General features: G+C 36.9%; 1 protein-coding gene across 1 annotated transcript in view; it reads right to left on the reverse strand.

Moving 5' to 3' along the window:
• PCDH15 (protocadherin related 15) overlaps positions 1 to 19,099 on the reverse strand; it is a 632,895-nt gene that overhangs the window by 441,582 nt on the left and 172,214 nt on the right. Inside the window, exon 3 of the mRNA XM_070432784.1 lies at positions 1,235 to 1,300. Within this exon, the coding sequence (XP_070288885.1) occupies positions 1,235 to 1,300 (66 nt within the window). The remainder of the gene's footprint in view (positions 1 to 1,234; positions 1,301 to 19,099) is intronic.

A 19,099-nucleotide genomic window follows, 5' to 3' on the forward strand; every position in this document is an offset into this window, starting at 1 on the left:
ATATACAAAAAAAAAGTTTGTCAATTCTTCAAAGGAGTAAAAAGAATATTTCTAATGCTGCAAAATAAATCCACGATGAAGTGAATAGAATAATGCGGGTATTATGTATATTATAGAAGTTTTCAAAATTTGTTGGTTTAATTCTATTAAAAACACATTTTTTTAATAATTGACAATTCTTTCTTTAAAAATATAAATCTGGAAAATGCAACACTTAGAATAAATAGAAAGTACAAATCAAAGAAGAGTAATGGAAGCTCCATTATAGAATCAGTAGACAAAATAAGCCACAAAACACATTCCCACACTTAGTGTGAAATAGAAACCAGCACTCAATAGATTATTTCACTCCTACCTAATAGAGCAGAATCTATAATAATAAAAGCGCAATATGCTAATTAGACCAGATATCCTTCTGGACGACCTTCCAGACGAAGCCGGGGCTGAGAGGAAAGCCCGGGTCCTGGGTGCCAGAGGGAAGCCAGTGCCAGCAGCCGGGGGAAGGAAGGCCTACTCTTGCACAAATTTCATGCATCGAGCCTCTAGGCTTTAAATATTTGTACATTAACATTTTGAGATGCTAAGAGTGTTGTGAAAAAAAGTGCTAATTATATCTATTTTTGGTTCTGATAAGAAAACATCTTTTCAAAGTACTTAATATGAATTAGGAATTAGTTATTCAATATGGCAGACAACCTGCATGAAAATTCATACTTATTTGTCTGCCCTAGACTTTTTGTCAGTTTTTCTGTTCCCATGCACTTTCAGTTTTCCCATTAACCATTTCTTAATAGCCATTTCTAATAAACTATGGATCCTAATCCTTACCAGATTCCAGCCAATTTAAGTTAGCAGTGTAAGACTTACCTTGTGATATACTTCTTTTGGAGGAATATAATATATTTCAGTTAGATGAAATAATAATCAACTCTATCTATTGACAAAGAAAAATTCCAGCCAGTATCTGAATGCATTCCTGGACTGATCCTAAATCAAATAATTCCTTCACAATAGAAACTAAGCAACTATCTAGAATTTGTCATAGTATAATCCAAGTAAAGCATTACCAGTGAATGGCGATATTTAAACCCTTACCTGGGAAAAGCTAAAGGAGAGTTGTTTATGAATTTGGGTTGAAGCTTTTATTTAGTACTTCTACACATAACAAACATAGCATTAAAATGGGAAGAAATCCCTCTTGGATACGTCTCTTGCAAACAGAAAGCTCACTCACCATTCCGACTCTCTTCATCAATAGCGACTATGGTAGCTGGTGGTCCTCCCCTAGCTAGTTTGCAATCTAAAGAGAGAAAACAACCAAAGGTAATAAGTTACAACTATGGGAACACTCACCCTGAGATCAAATTCACTGAGACAGTGAGATGGGTAGTGACAGTTAAAAAGAAAAATCCTACAAGCAAACTAATACGGGTCATTACTTTTAACAGCTTTTAATTTTAAAAAATCCATATGAACCACATAGATTACTTTACCACATCATAACATAGTTACTTTGTATATTGTGAAGCTATTCAAATCTGAATGAGAAAACACCAGCAGAGACCACAGGGGAGCAAAAGTCTTTCAGGACAGAGATAATGGGATGGTAATATAACCCAAAGAAATAACATAAAGGAATGATCAACAAGGATAAGTTGTAATTAAAGCTTCACAACAGAAACAAACATAATTAGACTTTAATTGTGATAAAGAGTCTAATTAAAGGCAGTGGATAAAATTTTAACGATGTTCTAAAGAGAATGAAACAAAGACAGACAAGCAATGCTCATGAGGCTGTTTGGAACTTTAATTTTTGTCATCTTACCCTCATATTGCCAGTCTGGAGTCAAAAGTATAGAGTCATCAAGGGAAGCAGATCAGAAAAATGGAAGGAAGAAAGGAAGAAAGAATATATGTATATATTTAGCGATGATTGACAGATATACGTAGCATTATATAATAACAGATGCATCACCAAATGGTTTGTGGAAAAAGAAATATGTAAAATCCTTGTAACATATTTTGAAATTCTAATATAATATTAACACATTAATGCAATATTATATGCCACTTGAAACTGATATAAAGTACATTTATATGTTTCCTGAAAAAAGTAAATACAAATTACTTAGGAACTATTATTCCATGTTGAACAAACCTTAAGCACAATGCCTGTCAATCACTGATGACTAATTCATTGTGTTAAACAATACTAATACCCTGCCAAGAATCTCCTGATAATGAACATATAAGGAGCTTCATGAGCTGTAATATCCACGATCATTACAATGTGAAGGTGTTGCATGCAAGATGTCCACCGCACATATCTGAGACAGAAAGCACTCTCCGAGGCAGTCCCTGGGAGAGCTGTGCTGTGCAGGTAAATGCACTCGGCACACTCCTGAGACTGAGGCGTAAATCAAAACTGCTTAAAGCCATCCAAGTATGTGTGTTTCTTGGGAGATGACTTCAAGGCTTATTACTTATTTATTTGTGAAAATTCTATCTATTATGCAGATGGGCATGAATAACAAAGCCTTTGGCAAGCACTATTCAATACTGTAAGGTACGTGCTCTCTCAAATGAAGCTTAAAATCGCACAGATCTACAGTATTCCGTCCTTGTCACTGTGCAAGGAGTTTCAAGCCACAGCATTTTTAACTCTAAAATATGTCCATTTGCTAACACCCCTTCCTCCACCTCCTCTCTCCCCTCCCCATATAGCACAGCTGCTCACTATATGTCACTCTTACTGGTTTCCTCACCTATTTCCATCTTGCATTCATCTGTTCATTCCATGAGAATTATTTTCATGCACCCAAATCAAAGGTAAAGTAATGGTACTTCTTGGCATAAAAGCATTACATGTTTCCCAATACAGAGCTTTTCTGAACTAAATGGTAATGAAAACATTCCCAAGGATGTTACGGTATCTACATCCTTTAGAATTAAGCACTATGCCCTCCTGTTACATCAGACACCTTATTCTTGCTGAAGCGTACCTTGTATTTTGGGGGAAGTTTTATTACCTAGATTAATTTCAGCTTCTACTTCTGCCTGGCAAATCTATGCTTCTCTTGGTGAAACTATAATTCACCTGTAACCATGAAAACTCACCCAAATTGTAATCAGAATTTTTTTTCCTCCCATGTCTTCATAAAGAAAACCTGGCCAGTTCTTACTAGAAGCAATTCTTGAATTATCAAACATCGCTTCCATTCATATTTCAGAGAGAAGTAACTTTTTTGGACTATTCCCTCTTCTTATATATATGGCCACTGTCTTAATTAAGTCCATCATTGCTAGAGAGAGTAGACAAAAACCATGTATTTGCGTGTGAGTATTGGTGGTAGAGGTACAGATATATAATCAATAACTTTTGGGGGCAGGAAAGGTAAAAGAAAAGAAGGTGGGAGTTTGATATAAATATTTAAACTTTCTCCAGTTGGTTATTATTAAATTTATGGATAGACTTTCTTTATATAACTAATCCAAGTTAAACTCCTGATACCTCATCCCTGTCTAATTCCCCTATTCTTTCCACTCTTATAGTTTATTGTCTACCATAACAAACTAAGTTTATGTTTGCTGTTCAATTGCTGAAACTTTCTTCCTCTTCCGATTTTCCTGGTGAACTTCTATTTCTCTTTTAAGAATCTGGCAAAGCATCACCTCTTCTAAAAAACCTCCCTTCTTCTCAGTCTAGATTAAATGTCCCTTCTTTGTATTCTAATGTATTCCATTGGAAAATAGTGAATCTTTCTCAGAACTCCCATAGACCAAGTCTGTGTCACATTCAGCTCAGGAACCTCAGAACCTAGCAAGAAGTTGGTCCTGAAAGAAGGTTTGTTGAACATTTTCTGAGCTACAATCTGCCCAACTACAAACTCCCATGAACATCCTTCTATGAGAACTGCTCAGAAGTCTGTTTTCATTATGTATTCACCAGATAAGAAACAGCCCAAGAGTAAAGGCTCTTTCAAATGACTCCTACTAAACTTTATTGATCCAGTAGGTTCCACATTACCCTGTAATATGTTTTTATGTACAAAAATTACTTTATCTATTCTGGAACCAAGTATAGTTAATTTTTAAAGACTCACAACATAATGAAGAGAGATTAGTCAGATACATAAAATTAATCTATTAATAACATCGTTCACAAGAGCCAGAGTGTTTGTTTTGAAATAATGCATTCATGAAAGTATAATTAGTTTTGACATGTACAAAAAAATGTTAATAACCAGTATATTCAAAATTGTCTTGATAAAAGTAAATATGGGGTGGAATAGCTAGGGACTATTATGTATGCAAAATATCCAAATGGAGATCAAAGTGAAGACTAAAAGGCAATTTTGGGTCTGGTGATCCTGTTCTCTATGGACTATGGGTAATCTGCCACAGGAAAAAAACAAACATGTTAGCTGATGACACCTGTACCTTAGAAACTGATTTCCTTAATCTATTTAATTTCACCCTTGACTGATTTGGTTCAATCACAAATTCATTGTCTTCATGACTCAAATTTCTAACTCCTCTGGTCCCTACCTGATCCCCACATCCAATTTGTTTTAAAGTGCAAGATATGATTACAAATGTCTGAATGTTCAGTGTGAGTTATTTCTTCTAATTTGTCATCAGCTAAAAATAAGCCATACATTTTTAAATAATCTCATGCAACAGGTCAAAGTTAAAACCAAAAAGAAAGATGTATGTTTTTGTAGTCCACTAAATTTCTTTCAGAGGATTATAATAAACTAGAGGCCCAGTGTACTACATTTGTGCACTGGGGGGGGGGGGGGGGTCTGTCAGCCTGGCCTGTGCCCTCTCACAGTCCAGGACCCCTCAGGGGATGTCCTACTGCCACAGAGGCGGGAGAGGCTCCTGCCACCACCACTGAGCTCGCCAGCTGTGAGCCTGGCTTCCTGCCTTGAGTGTCTGCCCCCTGGTGGTCAGTGCATGTCATAGCATCCGTTCTTTCTGCTGTTCAGTCAATTTGCATATTAGGGATTTATTATATAGGATTCTTTGTCAGAAGTTCATAGATCTTCATTTCTTTAGGGTAAGTCATTAGAGTTTTATTTGTTTCCTTTGGTGGTGTCATGTTTCACTGCTCCTTCATGATCCTTGTGGCCTTAAATTGGTGCCTGTGCATTTGAGGAAGTAAGAACCTCTTCAAGTCTTTACATATGAGCTTTGACAGGAAAGTCCTTCATCAGTCAGCCCACCTAGAGATTCTGGTTGAACTGCCTGGTGGCATCTATTTACAGGTTTGTTGTTGAAGTCCTTGATTAGGCAGGTCTGGTGCCCAGGTCAGAAGGAGGACAGGCCTGGTGCTTGGTACATGGGGACCGGCCTGGTGGTTGGGCCTATAAGGGCAAGTGGAAGCTTCGTTCATTGTGATGGGCCTGAAACTGGAGCCTATAATGAATACCCTTGGGTCTAGGTCTGTGTGAGAGGACCTTGATTCTGGATCCACAGGGGCCAACCAGATAGCAGTTGCCAGTGGGGTATGTACAGCATCTGGGTTCCCAGGGTTCAGTTTAGTAGTATTCTAAAAATAACAATCTCCTGATGATAAATATTATCAAAGGTTTTTTTGTAAAATAAAATGGGCTGAAATGAGATATGTCCTGGGAGCTGGGGGAATGAGGGTAGGCCTTGTGCTAGAGTGAGCCTGGAACCTGGGGCTGTGGTGGCCAGCCTGAAGGTTGGTTCTGTGGAGGCCTGTGTGGTGGTGGAATGGGCTCGGAGCCTGAGCCCACAGGAGCTGGTCTGGTACACCAGTGGGTTGAGAGTTTCAGTCTGTGGTAGTTGGCCTACAGTGGGATCTAGCCAGGAATCTGGGTTTGCTGGTGCCCATCTAGTGCCTGAGTTCACTGGGTTAATTGGGAGCCTAGGGTCACAGGAGCTGACTAGAGCAGCAGTATCCTGCTGGTACTGCAATAAGCCAAAAGTCTGGGTCTGCAGGAGTCCCTGCATGCCCACGTGAATCCTCGGGCTATGGGAGCCAGCCAGCACCTGGGAGAGCAGGGACCCTCACATGTTTTCCAGGGGTAACATACTCCAAAGTGAAGCAGAAGAACTGCTAGAGGAAGCAGAGAAAAGTTTCACTGTCTGGCACAGAAAGCTTATTTAAATTTACAAAGATAATGGAAAATTCAGCAACATTTTTCCATTGCCTTATTTTCTCAATCCCATGGAAAAAGTTGGTCTGCAGTTTTATTATCAAAGGGGTAAGTCTAACAGTGAAACGGGTAGGGAGATGGAACTGACAGTTATGAAAAAATAAGCACCTAAAAATAACAACAACAATAAAACAAAACACATCTATTTCCTACTTTTCCATTTGTCTCATCTTGCTTTCACAGTGCTTCCTCGGATACAATTCCACTTAGTAAACATAATTTCCTTTGGATCATACATCAGAAGTCAAACGAGAGGAAAGCTGAACATAGAAACACAAGCTCCAAATGAACTTATGTTATTTGTTTCACAGTGAATATGAAGTATAATAGGGGGAATGTCTTCATGTGCCAACTATTTTTAAAATTCTATGTTTTTATTTAAAAAATATTCCCTTACTGCATTGTAATCCTTGCAGAGAGTGATATCGAAGCCTAGTCAGGATAGTAATATGATCTGACATACACTGGGCAGAGAGAAGACATTTGTTGCCAAGTTTGGCCAAAGGCATGCTGGCTCCAGGTTGAAACATGTATATCTACAAATTAATTATTTTAAGGAAAATGAGCTTGGACTACAGTTTGACCATGGCCATAAGAATGAAAGCATATTACTGACAGATTTTTTTGGATTGCAAGTTTTCTCTCACGTTTTTAAAAAACTGAAATGAATAAAGCATAGAAGACAAGAATTTTACCACCCAGGCACTTTAGAGATGATATTTTTGACAGTTTGCTATCCTCGTGTACAACATGTGATGCATAAAGCTTTATGCTCTGCAGTTTACCACTCATAGGTTCATTTTTTGACAATCCTCTCCACAGATACCTGTGGTTTTGAAGATCTGCTGCTATTTAAGAGAACTTCTCAAGGGTAGGACTCCATATTTTTTTCTTTATATTTGTTCATATCACACATTTTGCCAACAGTGAGCCCAAAAACACTTTATAGTTATAACTACTTCCCTTGTTGCTTTCTAAGCTACAAGATTTTTTTATTTTACAATCAGCTTTCCATTCTCAGTATTGTGTGTCTAACAGTATACACATAGCAGCTTTCTATATGGTATTCACAAAGAGAGCAATGCTGCAAATAGTGGGAAGCAATCTTTTTCAGAATTTCCATTACATCAAGAGCATTTTATTATACCTCTCTTCAAATTAGTTTACTTGAATATATGAGGAACTAATTATTCTATTGTTATATTTCCCTCCATAAACTTTGGTAATATTTATCATCAGGAGATTGTTATTTTTTTGAAAATTTTCTATTATCTTAGTCAGAGTCAAGAACCAGTAAAATACTACGCAGCTGTAAAAATGAAAAAACTCTTACCATTTGCAATAGCATGGATGGACCTGGAGAGCATTATGCCAAGCAAAATAAACCAGTCAGAGAAAGATAAGTATCACATGATCTCACTCATTTGTGAAATCTAATAAACAACATAAACTGATGAATAAAAATAGACCCAGAGGCGCAGAACCATTGAGCAGACTGTCAAACCTCAGAGGGAAGGCAGGGGAAAATGAGGGGGTGCGAAGAGATCAACCAATGAACTCATATGCATACGTGCATAACCCATGGACACAGACAATAAGGTGGTGAAGGACTGTGGTGAGGGTCGGGGGTGGGTGGAAGAGATCAATGGGGTAAAAGGGGGCATATGTAATACTTTGAACAATTACGATTAGAAAAAAAGAACCAATAAATAAGATAAACAGTCCCCGAGACTCCAAATATATACACTAAAGCACATGAACCTGACACTTAGAGAAAGCCCTACATCTTCCAACTTACTTTCTTTTCCATCCTTTTGTAATAAAATTCATTTTCTTCTTTCCTAACATAAAATGGATTATACAACATTAGTAATAGTAGAGAATTATGGGGGAGAAGGAGATGTGCCTGGGAAAGACACAATTTCTATTTGAAAGCAAGGGCAGAGAAAGTAAAATTTGTTAATAGTAGATCAAGAACTCACAAAGCATAGGAGTTTGGAGCAAATAATGTCCTTCTATACTAAAAGCTCAAGTACTGCTTTAAGGCACACAGTGCTATTTAATAATTATGTTAATGTCTCTAACTAATAACCATAGTTTTTAATTTATGCAAACTCTTTAAATAATGAAAAGTATACACTTTAGAAACATTTATATGCATGAGACTTACAATATAAATTTTGTTAACTAAAATAAAGTGATACTTTGTCCTGTCAAATTGTTTAAAAATTTATTAAAAGAATAATAGCCAGAGTTGGTTAGAGAGAAAGGAAATACAAATTATTAGGTAATTTTGGGGGAGCTATACATTAAAAAAGAAAAGAAAAATTGAAAGGCACTTTGGCAAGAATTTTAAAAGAAACTTCCTTTGACAGGGAAATTTTACTTTGGAGGATATTCTAATATAGAAGTAATCAGACAAGTACCCAGTGTTGTGAAAAGTACATATAACGGTAAACCAATAGAGAGGATTGTTAAATCATGACTTGAACATACTTCACAGATGTGGTGGATATTGTAGACTGGTCCACCCACTCCAACCACTTTTCTAACAATGACACTTCTGTAGCATAGTGGCTGGAGAGCTTAAAATGCCACTTCCAAATTCATTTGCAGGTGAACTTTGCCTCATACCCTGATAAATAGAACATCCTCTCATGACACTTGGAAGAAAAGGACTGTCTGAGCCAAAGGGCACTCTAGTAACACAACGAAAGAAGTGTTGTTCTTTGGAAGTAACTGTGGTCGATAAAACAGTTTCAGGCCCAGGGAGTCCTAGGTGCCATGGAGGATGGTACACCATGAAGTTTTAAACTAGAGAGTTCAGAGTTGTAGGTAGGTGTTTCTCCGGCTCGCTGGATCTTACCTCTGTAGAATCGTTTTCTGATCCCTCTCAATCACCTAGTTTAAGGTAATAAATACATTCCAAATAAAAATAATGGATTCTATTTGGGTTCTATTGTCTCTACTATAAAATCTGACAATTTGAAATCAGCCAACCAAAAATACACCCATAGTGTTGAAGAAATTCTAATGCAATGACCAACAATCATGAAAAGTCTTTTATTTTGTTTTTTAAAGCTGGTTTTAGAGCTCTGTGTAATTTCTGATATTTTAAGTCAGTATATATAAAACCATTCAATATTAAAAGCTAATAAATGATCATTGTGACCTTCCTGCTTTACTGAGGAATGTTTGACAAATTAAAATGATATATATTTAGGATATACAACGTGATGATTTAATATACTATATATTGTGAAATTATTAGCCATCTTTATGGCTAATACAGTTTTGCCTTAATGCTTCATGACCTACTCAGACATCAGATTTTATATTCTGACTCCTATAAACACTCAAAATTCTTAAAATCTTAAAACTGAGAATCTCAACCCTAAGTGATTTACAGATGCTCCAAAACAAATGTGGACTTCAAAGCTTGGTTACATCAGTAGACTCATGGTTTGTTCTCTGATCAGGCCTCAGGGTAATTTTATTTCCTTCTCCTTTACTTCTCCATGTTATCACCATATTTTTCAAAAGATATATTTTTCTTCCTTTTTTTAAGTCAGCATTTTTAGGGAGTAGTTTTTGAAATTCCAGTCAACCAAAATCTAGAAACAGAAAGGCCTCTAAAATTTTAGCTAACTTATCCTAAAATTTTAGGGAAAAAAAACCCAGCATTTTTCAAGTATGACATTTTGTGGAGTGATATTGCTGTTTATGATCTCAATACTAATGCAAATCTACATGAGGCATCTATTTGCATTTGATGATACAACTAAATTCGCATATAAATTATATAAATGTCTAACCACTATGACACCTGAAACTAATATAAAACAATATTGAATGTCAGCTGGAATTGAAAAATTTTAAAAAGTAAAAAATAAAAGCTCTAGCTGGTTTGGCTCAGTGGATAGAGTGTCGGCCTGCAGAATGAAGGGTTACGGGTTCGATTCCAGTCAGGGCACATGCCTGGGTTGCAGGCTCAATCCCCTGTAGGGGGCGTGCAGGAGGCAGCTGATCAATGATTGCCTCTCATCATTGATCTTTCTTTCTTTCTTTTTTTTAAAAATATATTTTATTGATTTTTTACAAAGAGGAAGGGAGAGGAATAGAGAGTTAGAAACATCGATGAGAGAGAAACATCGATCAGCTGCCTCCTGCACACCCCCTACTGGGGATGTGCCCACAACCAAGGTACATGCCCTTGACTGGAATCGAACCTGGGACCCTTGAGTCCGCAGGCCGACGCTCTATCCACTGAGCCAAACCGGTCAGGGCCATTGATCTTTCTATCACTCTCTCCCTCTCCCTTCTTTTCTGAAATCAATAAAAATATATTTAAAAAAATAAATAATAAAAATGACTACAAACTCTTTTTATAATTGTGAAAGCTTACATAATCTTTATGAAAAAATGTAAATAACTGTACAGAAAAATATTAAGATCACCAATATGTCCTAAAATTCATAGATAATGATCCTGTGACTTTAAGCAAAATGGCATATAAGGAAATCTGTTTTACCACAAGCTAATTAATATAAACAACAAGTAAATTATTATTGCACCTCATGAACATACTAACAAAAGGCATAGGACTAAATGACTCTGAACAAAAAGATGTTATTCAAGCACCTGCTGTATCTCAAAAAGAATCTGAGCTGACCTACAGCTCACAAAGAAATCACAGACTCATTTATATTAATGTCTGTAATTTATTGTTAAATCTTGCACAGCAGACAATTAAAGATAAAATAAATATAAGGAATGCTAATATAATTTGCAAAAGGAAGAAGTAATAGAAATACGATTTGGACTTTCCCTTTTAGCCACATAAATTAGAGCCGCTGCTAACTCACTTCAAGACACATGTAACTGGACTACTTTGGCACCTATTACTCCTTCATGTTCTTCAGAATGAGTATTTTGTTCAAGTTAGAAATAATTCTTCGGAAGATTTTGGCTTATATACAATTTTGGACTACACCTTCTCTATTCTTCCTGTGCCAGCTCCATTATGAAACCTTCCAAATTTCAGAAAAGTAAATATTACCCTCAGTTAATAGTTCAAGAAAAGGCAGCTCATACAAATAAAGCAAAATTTCCGCTGGTAGGCCAATTGCAAATGGCAGTGAGAAGTCAAGCTTCTATCTGACAGATAGGTCCATGCTCGCTCTTACATGAAAACCTTTAATGATATTGAGTTATCTCTTGTCTGTAATACATAATTGGCATTATTAATATATTAGAGGCATTAAGATGTAGTAATTAAGAATATAGCCTCTAGCACTAGTTTGCTTGGGTTTGAATCCCAACTGACAGCTCATTCCTGATTTATTTTGGGCAACTAATTTACACCTCTGGGTTTCAGCCATTTCATACTCTCACCGCAAGGATTGACTTATGTAGCTGTAAAGCAGGTAGAAGGATATCTGGCACATAGCAGTGCCATGTAAGTGTTCAGTGTTCAAGCCTATTATGTCAGACTGTTAGTACTGAAATCACCTGATCAGTTATGTCAAAACTACTCACGTAAGAGTGCACGACAATGACTTAGTTGTTGTTAGGAAACTATTGCCTGCCGATTTATTGTGAACCATTAAATAACTTCACTGGTGTTTGTTTATTTTTCCATGAAATTCCTACAGATCAATTTACTGGACATAATAGTCTGCTCATTTGAGCCAAAAGTTCACTTATCAAAGAACAGTTTATTGCTTCGAGATACTGACTTCAGCATGAACAGCAATCCTAAACTATCATATCAACTTTTCCAATTCCAATTAGTTCCTTCACTGGAGAGACCTGCATTAAATCATTTCAGCCCAGAACCTAAAGCTCTATAAAAAGCCAGCTCTGACTTACCCTTTTGAGGCATTGCTAAGGTTCTTTCAGGGTGATGTTCTCTCTGACACCTAAACATTCTAATAAATTAAAGTAAAGATTATTAACAGATTATCTGGTGATATTTTGAGATCAATGACCTGGAAACACAACTGTCATCCTCTTGAGATACCCTCTGTCTTGCAGTCCAAGGCCCTTGACTTGGAAATATGAGTCACTGGAGAACGCTTGGAGGAGTCTTCAACTATGATGGGAGGGTGTAACTATCAACATCAAGTTTAAATTTTGATTTTCTTTCATCTAATTCCCAAGTGCTGATTTTATTTTGTCTGCTAGGAAATAGGATATATTTTAGGACATCTTGTGTAATCTAATCAGGTTTGAAAATTTTAAGGGTAATATGCCTTATTACCAATATGACTCATTGCCTGCTTCTGCCCTTATTATTTTCATGGGTCTGTAAGAGAAAGTTTCTAGGGGGAAAAACAGATGTTGAACCTGATAAATTGATGCTTAGAGTTAGCCCCACGGCAGACAAGTTCAGAAAGTTCATTTGCCTTTGGACAAACTTTGCCTGGGCTAACTTTTCAAAACCTTAAGTGAATATTCTTGAGTCCTATCTTATTTTGTCTGTGAGAATATGGTTCTGTATAAAAATCTCCTTTAAAAAGTTTCTTTCCGTGAAGAATACTGGATTACTGGGTCTGGTATTTTTAAAAAACAAACAAACATAAACTTTGGGACCTGAGAAACAATGTGCAAAATCGGAAATTACAAAGAACTATTTGCCATAGTTCCATGGCTTTGTCTCATTCAGAATCTAAATTTTTGCCTTCTGTAGGTTAGACCCTTGTTTCTTACATGTATTTACATGATGATCTATTTCATGAACTATCTTTCAAGAGTCAGTTTCACTAAGAACAATTTAAAATTATATAGGCCACTCTGCAAAATTTTAATATGAACAATATTGTTGACTTGAGAGTTGTCTTAGATTAGAAAGGAGCTAAAATTTTGTAGAATTAGATGGATCAATCAGAATGTGATGAATTCTTTCATTATTCTGCCAATATCAGGTCATTTTTTTTGCCCCCAAATAGTTGAAACCTTCTGGAGAAATTCAATTTGGGCTTGATTTAGACACAAATCTACTGGTTAGTCAGGATCAAAAGAAACACAAAAACCAGCAGCTAAAAATCTGAGAAATAATTAAATACACTTAGCACCAGTCTGTGCCACAATCCCCTTCTCCTACTCAATAAATAAAATTTTGTTTAGGACCCTGGGGCCATGAATAAAATATCCATTCACTTTTCTGTGGTGAACACACCCTATGTTATTTTGATTTTCAGGTCACCTCAAGCTATATATTTTTATGATTCTAAATCCACATTCTGTTTTCCCTATTGTCCCTCTTAGATCAATATAGTAAATACTTGTTCACCATTCTCCTGGAAAAATCAATATACCTGGAGATTTTATCCCCAAGGGTACACAAGGGCACCTTTCTACTTTTCACAAGTTTTCAACCAGAATCTGAAGGACATGAAATCTCCCTGTAAATCTACCCTTATCCAAAAGACAGGCAAATATTTGCTACATTCTAACAATGGAATGAGCTTTGAGACTGACTCCAACTCTTACTTAATACCTCAGAGAGCACATAAAAGTTTCCAAAGAAGACTTACAATTTCGTCCAGATAAAATGTACTGTCTAGGAAATAATTTATCCTAGAGGAAAAAATTACATCAGTTTTGAGATCTTTCAAACCATTTCAAAATTTCTTAGGACTGTTGAGAAAACATTTTTTTTAAAGAGAGTTGTTCTTTTTAATCTCAGGTTATTACATACAACAGATTCCCAATGTTTCTGCATTTTCCACACCTATAAGATTTAACTTAGTGTTTAGTAACTGAATTTCTTCCCTGTATTTCTAACATGATCGGCGTGTGTGTGTGTGTGGGGGTGGGTGGGTGCGCGCGCGCGCGCGCGAGCGTGCGCGTGTGCGTGCACCCATGATTTAAAATTAGCTCTTGGAACATATATGCCTATATGCATTGCCCATGGGCACAGACAATAGGTGGTAGAGGCCTGGGACTGGGTGGGAACCCGGTGGAGGGGAGCAACGGGAGGGAAGAGGGGGGAACATCTGTAATATTCTCAACAAAAATAACAAAATGAGAAAATAAAATAAAATGAGTTCTTTGGCCTACTTATCTTGAATCTTTTTACCAGTTTGTATGTGAGCAATCTGGGCAAGCCACTGGTTGATATTGAGCCTTACCAGAATATTTAAGGAACTGTTGTTTACTACAATATTTCCTTAGATTTTTTGGCAAAAGACTCCTTACCTTGTCTAAGTGCAAGAATGTCAGCAAACATTCTAATAGAGACTTAGACTGACTTGATTTCTTTTGCTGTATAATACTTGGTTATTTTTGTTTGTTTTTGCCGAAAATATACATTTCTCAGCATGCAGGCTTACCTCCTATAAATTTTTACAATTTTTTCCCTTGCTAGCCACCACTGAAATATTGAAAATCCTATCACTGTATTCTCCATTAAGTAGGGAAATTCCACGAGTATTTGTCTGCCCCAAATCTCACTTTTTCTTGAATATGAGGGATAACATCACCCCAGGTGACAGAACTTCTTACACTAACCTGAGCTTGTCAATTAGCAAGTGCTAAACGAGAGTACACCTATACCTGTGGAATAGTTCATGATTTTGGAATCCACTGGGAACAAGGGGGCTTTTGACCTCAGCAAAAAATCTCAACTAAAAGTAATTAACAGCTTAATTAACTTCATGAGGTGGTGGGTACTGTAAAGATAGAATCTCGTACGAAAAATGTATGTATGATTCTAGGAAGTTTTCTTCTGTCTTTAAACCATGCTGTGGTTCAGACATTGTCAGGAGGCACTGGGCAATGTCAGTGAGGCCATAAAATTCATCATCTGAGAATTTTACAAGATTGGGCAGGTGGTGCTTTAAGACAGAGCAGTCCCATAAATAATATCAGTCCCCCAGGGTGAAGCATGATGCATTTTAGGAGGAGAATGTCTTCCTCCTACCCCTACAGATCTTTCAGGCATCTTTTATGTAACTAAGATAAAGGAAACAAAAATAATAATAAAATGAAATAATGTGTGTAATATCTTCACATATCTTGTTTTAATGTTGGTACTCTTGTCTCCTGGCTTATAAATGAAAAATACTCTGGTCATAATCCCTCTGTTGGCTTCTGTCTGTAATTCAACATTCACATGTGTGATCTCTTAGGCTTCAATATTTCTATGTAACTACTGTGCCATAAAAGATTCAACAAATAATCCTCCAGCAAAAGAACAGACAAATCTGATGTATATGATAGTTGAAATGTTCCCTACCAAGAACCTGCTATGCAATCATAATCCTTCAAACAGTGGTGTGGATATCAAGGGATCATTTATCCAGATGGTATTTGTTTATCCTCCAGCTTAGGGTGGACCTGAAGGGAAGTCTGAGAAATAACAGACCATCCATGTTAGCACAATTTTTTTGTTTCCTTGTTTTCTTTGTTTCAGAAAATCTTTTCCATGGAATGATAAGACTATCTATCTATCTATCTATCTATCTATCTACAAAGTGTCCCCTTGGGAGTTCTACTGACCAGGAGTTCGATCACTCGCTATGATGTGCATTGACCACCAGGGGGTGGTGCGGAATGAAGGAAGGCCCTGGCCAGCAGCTGGCAGCCAGCAGCCGCTAGGGACCCTACCCATGTATGAATTTCGTGCACTGGGCCTCTAGTATACATATAAATGCGTAAGCGACCAAACAACCTGTCGACCAATGGCTATGATGCATACTGACCACCAGGGGAAGACACTTAGTGCAGGAGCTGCGCCCAGGTAGTCAGTGAGCTCCCACAGCAGGAGCACCACTCAGCTGACCGACGGGCACCAGAGGCAGAGCTCATGGCTGTCGAGCGCTGCTGCAGTGGCGCGAGCCTCTCCCAATCAGTGACTGACTGGGCATGAGCCTGTGGCAGGTGCAGCGGGGCAGGGATGAGTGGGAGCGTCAGGCAAAAGCGGCAGGTGATGTTGGACTGCCAGTTTCAGCTCAATCCCCACAGGCCACACCAAGGGACCCCACAGTTGAATGAAGCCATGCCCTGGGTCTCTAGTAGTCTAATAAATTACTATTTGCTCCAGGAAATTCCCTTAGTTCATTTTTTTGGCGACAACACTTTGCTCATCTGAATAAACGACTTAATTATCGAAGAACAGTTGACTTACCAAGGCCCTCATCTTACTGTATCCACCAATCTTCTGTGCCCACCAATCTTCAACTACTTTGCCATGAACTTAGTCCAATCTAAGTTGGCTCTCTGCTTCAACTGACAAGCTTAAATCACTTTAGCCTAATCCTCAAAGCCCATAAATATCTCATTTCTGACATCCCTACAGCAGTAATGTCCAATAAACTTAGATTTTTCTCAGCAGTGCATCTGCTTCAGAGTAAACACAAATAGCTGTTACTATTTCTATGATTTTTATTACTAGATTTATGGTAATTCTCTGTCATTTGTGATTATAGAAATTGGGAGGAAAAAAATCTGTATATATTTAATTCACTAAAACTAGTATTTATCTCTTGCCTATATACTCCCAAAGACTCACTTCATTCACACTTATTTTCTGACTAGAGGCCTGGTGCACAAATTTGTGCACTGATGGGGTCCCTCGACCCAACCTGCAGGGATCAGTCCAACACCAGCAGTCTGACATCCCCGGAGGGGTCCCTGATTGCGAGAGGGCACAGGCCAGGCCAAAGGACCCCACCGGGGCACAAATCCATGCACCAGACCTCTAGTATACATATAAAATCTTTGGTTAATCTCTTCCTGCCCCCGCTCCTTTCCCTATGAGATTCATCAGTCTGTTCCATGTTTCCATGCCTGTGTGTTGAGCCTCTGCCCCCTAGTGGTCAGTGTGCATCAAAGCTTCCAGTCAAACAGTTGAACGGTCAAACAGTTGCTTAGGCTTTTATATATAGAGATTATTTTTCACACGCTATTTGACATCAACTCTTCTGTTTTCACCTCCTAATTTAGTCTGCTTCTATTTTTGTTTCTTTTAAATTTTACTATCTGCTATGCAGGTTATATTTGAGAATTAAAATATGTAATGAAGATAGAGTTTAGCACAGGTCCTGCCACATCCTAACTACTCAATAATGGGTCTCATTACTCTGTAATGCACCTGTGAGGCCAAAAGATAATGTACTTAAAGCTCCATGTAGGTGCCCTCTTTTATTTTATTTATTTATTAAAAGATTTTAAATTTATTTTTAGAGAGAGGAAGGGACAGGGAGAGAAACATCAATGTGAGAGTGGAACATCAATAGGCTGTCTTCTGCACACCCCCTAGGAGGGATCTATCCCACAACCTGGACATGTGCCCTGACCGGAATTGAACCACCCACAACCTTTCAGTGAATGCGACGACACTCAACCAACTAAGCTACACCGAGCAGGGGCACCCTCTTTTTAACATCTATTAATCTTGTTATTGCTGTTAATACATCCAGAACCCCATGTGGTTCAATAACCTCTGTATGAATGAAATCACCTGCTGAGTTTTTCAAAATAGTTTACAAAAATTCAATGATTCACTTTCAGTAAAATAAGTCACAGCTCATAAAATGCCAAGTACAAGGTATTAAGTATGTGTTTGTTCTATGGTCTGATTATTACTCTGAAGATAAATCACCAAGGCCATATTTTCTGAGTCCCCTTCAGGAATGAAATATAAGATTGAATACTTTTCAAGCAAAAGCCCTCGGTGACTAACCAAAGGTGGATTTGGTACAACATGAATGTCCTCTAAGATCACCAATGAGAAAATGCTACTTTATATATGCATAGTTTGATGGTGACCTCTTCTTGTAAACAAAACAAAATAAGCATGTTCTTTTGTTGTTGTTGTTTTTTAAAGATAAAACTAGTTTCTGACTTTAGAGATGGTTGACTTAAATGAGAATTATGTTCCTGGGGCAATAAGTTTCCTCAACATCCTAATTGTCTTATAGTGAAAGATAGTTGTTAGGGCATTTTAAATTAATCCTATATGTAAAGTTTTGTCACTCTATATAATATTGCCTATATGTCATTATTTATATCACCTTGTTGAATGAAAGAAGAAAACCAATTATGTGACCCAATTTCTTGCCTTTTGAGGAGTGTGTTACTGTATTCAAGCTAGAAATTGGTAGCCTTGAGCTTTTAGTATTCGAGCTGACTCATCAAGTAACCCTGTTATAGAAGTGACCTTATCTAAGCTTCTGCTCTAGCTTCTCAGTGAACAGTTCTCATGTGTCCTCATAAAGTATTTTATGCATATAATGACCTGAGGATTAATCTACATCAGAAAACACTTGAATTATCATAATAATTTCCTCTCCAAATTCTCAAGTATGATTAATGTTGTTTCTATTTCTTGGCTTATATGGGGATTTCTAAAAGTGAGTGTTCTTGAGAATGTTTTGGATGATACTTAGCAAAGTACACGGATATGAAGCTAATTCTTTAAAATCATTGCCAAGTATTGAACTATTTTCCCACTGATGGATATTTAGGTTGTTTCCAATATTTACTAAAACAATGCTGCAAGGAATATCTTTAATATATAATGCTTGGTGCTCATATGAAAGCATTTCTGTTATAAATATGCCTAGATTAGGGCTGCTCTTTATATAAAATAATATGTAAGTATAAAATTTCATTAGAATCTTTCAAACTGTCCTCTTAAAGAGATGTACATATTTAATTTTTCATTAATCATATGTGACATGTCACCTGTATTTTCATAACAGTTTAAGTGAAAACAACCTTGCTTTATAATTTTGACTCTTTTATTCTATAAATATTTGCTCTAAATTATTGCTATAAATAATATGCCTTATATACTTAATTTAAAATTTTATAAAATTGATAATAATATTAATAATAATAAAATTGATAATAAAAAAACCCTTTCTCTTTTATCCACTAAATAAGCAAGGGATGCTATATTT

Source organism: Myotis yumanensis, unplaced genomic scaffold, assembly GCF_028538775.1.
Source record: "Myotis yumanensis isolate MYYU_CA2020_CCGP unplaced genomic scaffold, mMyoYum1.0.hap1 SCAF_13, whole genome shotgun sequence".
Classification (NCBI taxonomy): domain Eukaryota; kingdom Metazoa; phylum Chordata; class Mammalia; order Chiroptera; family Vespertilionidae; genus Myotis; species Myotis yumanensis.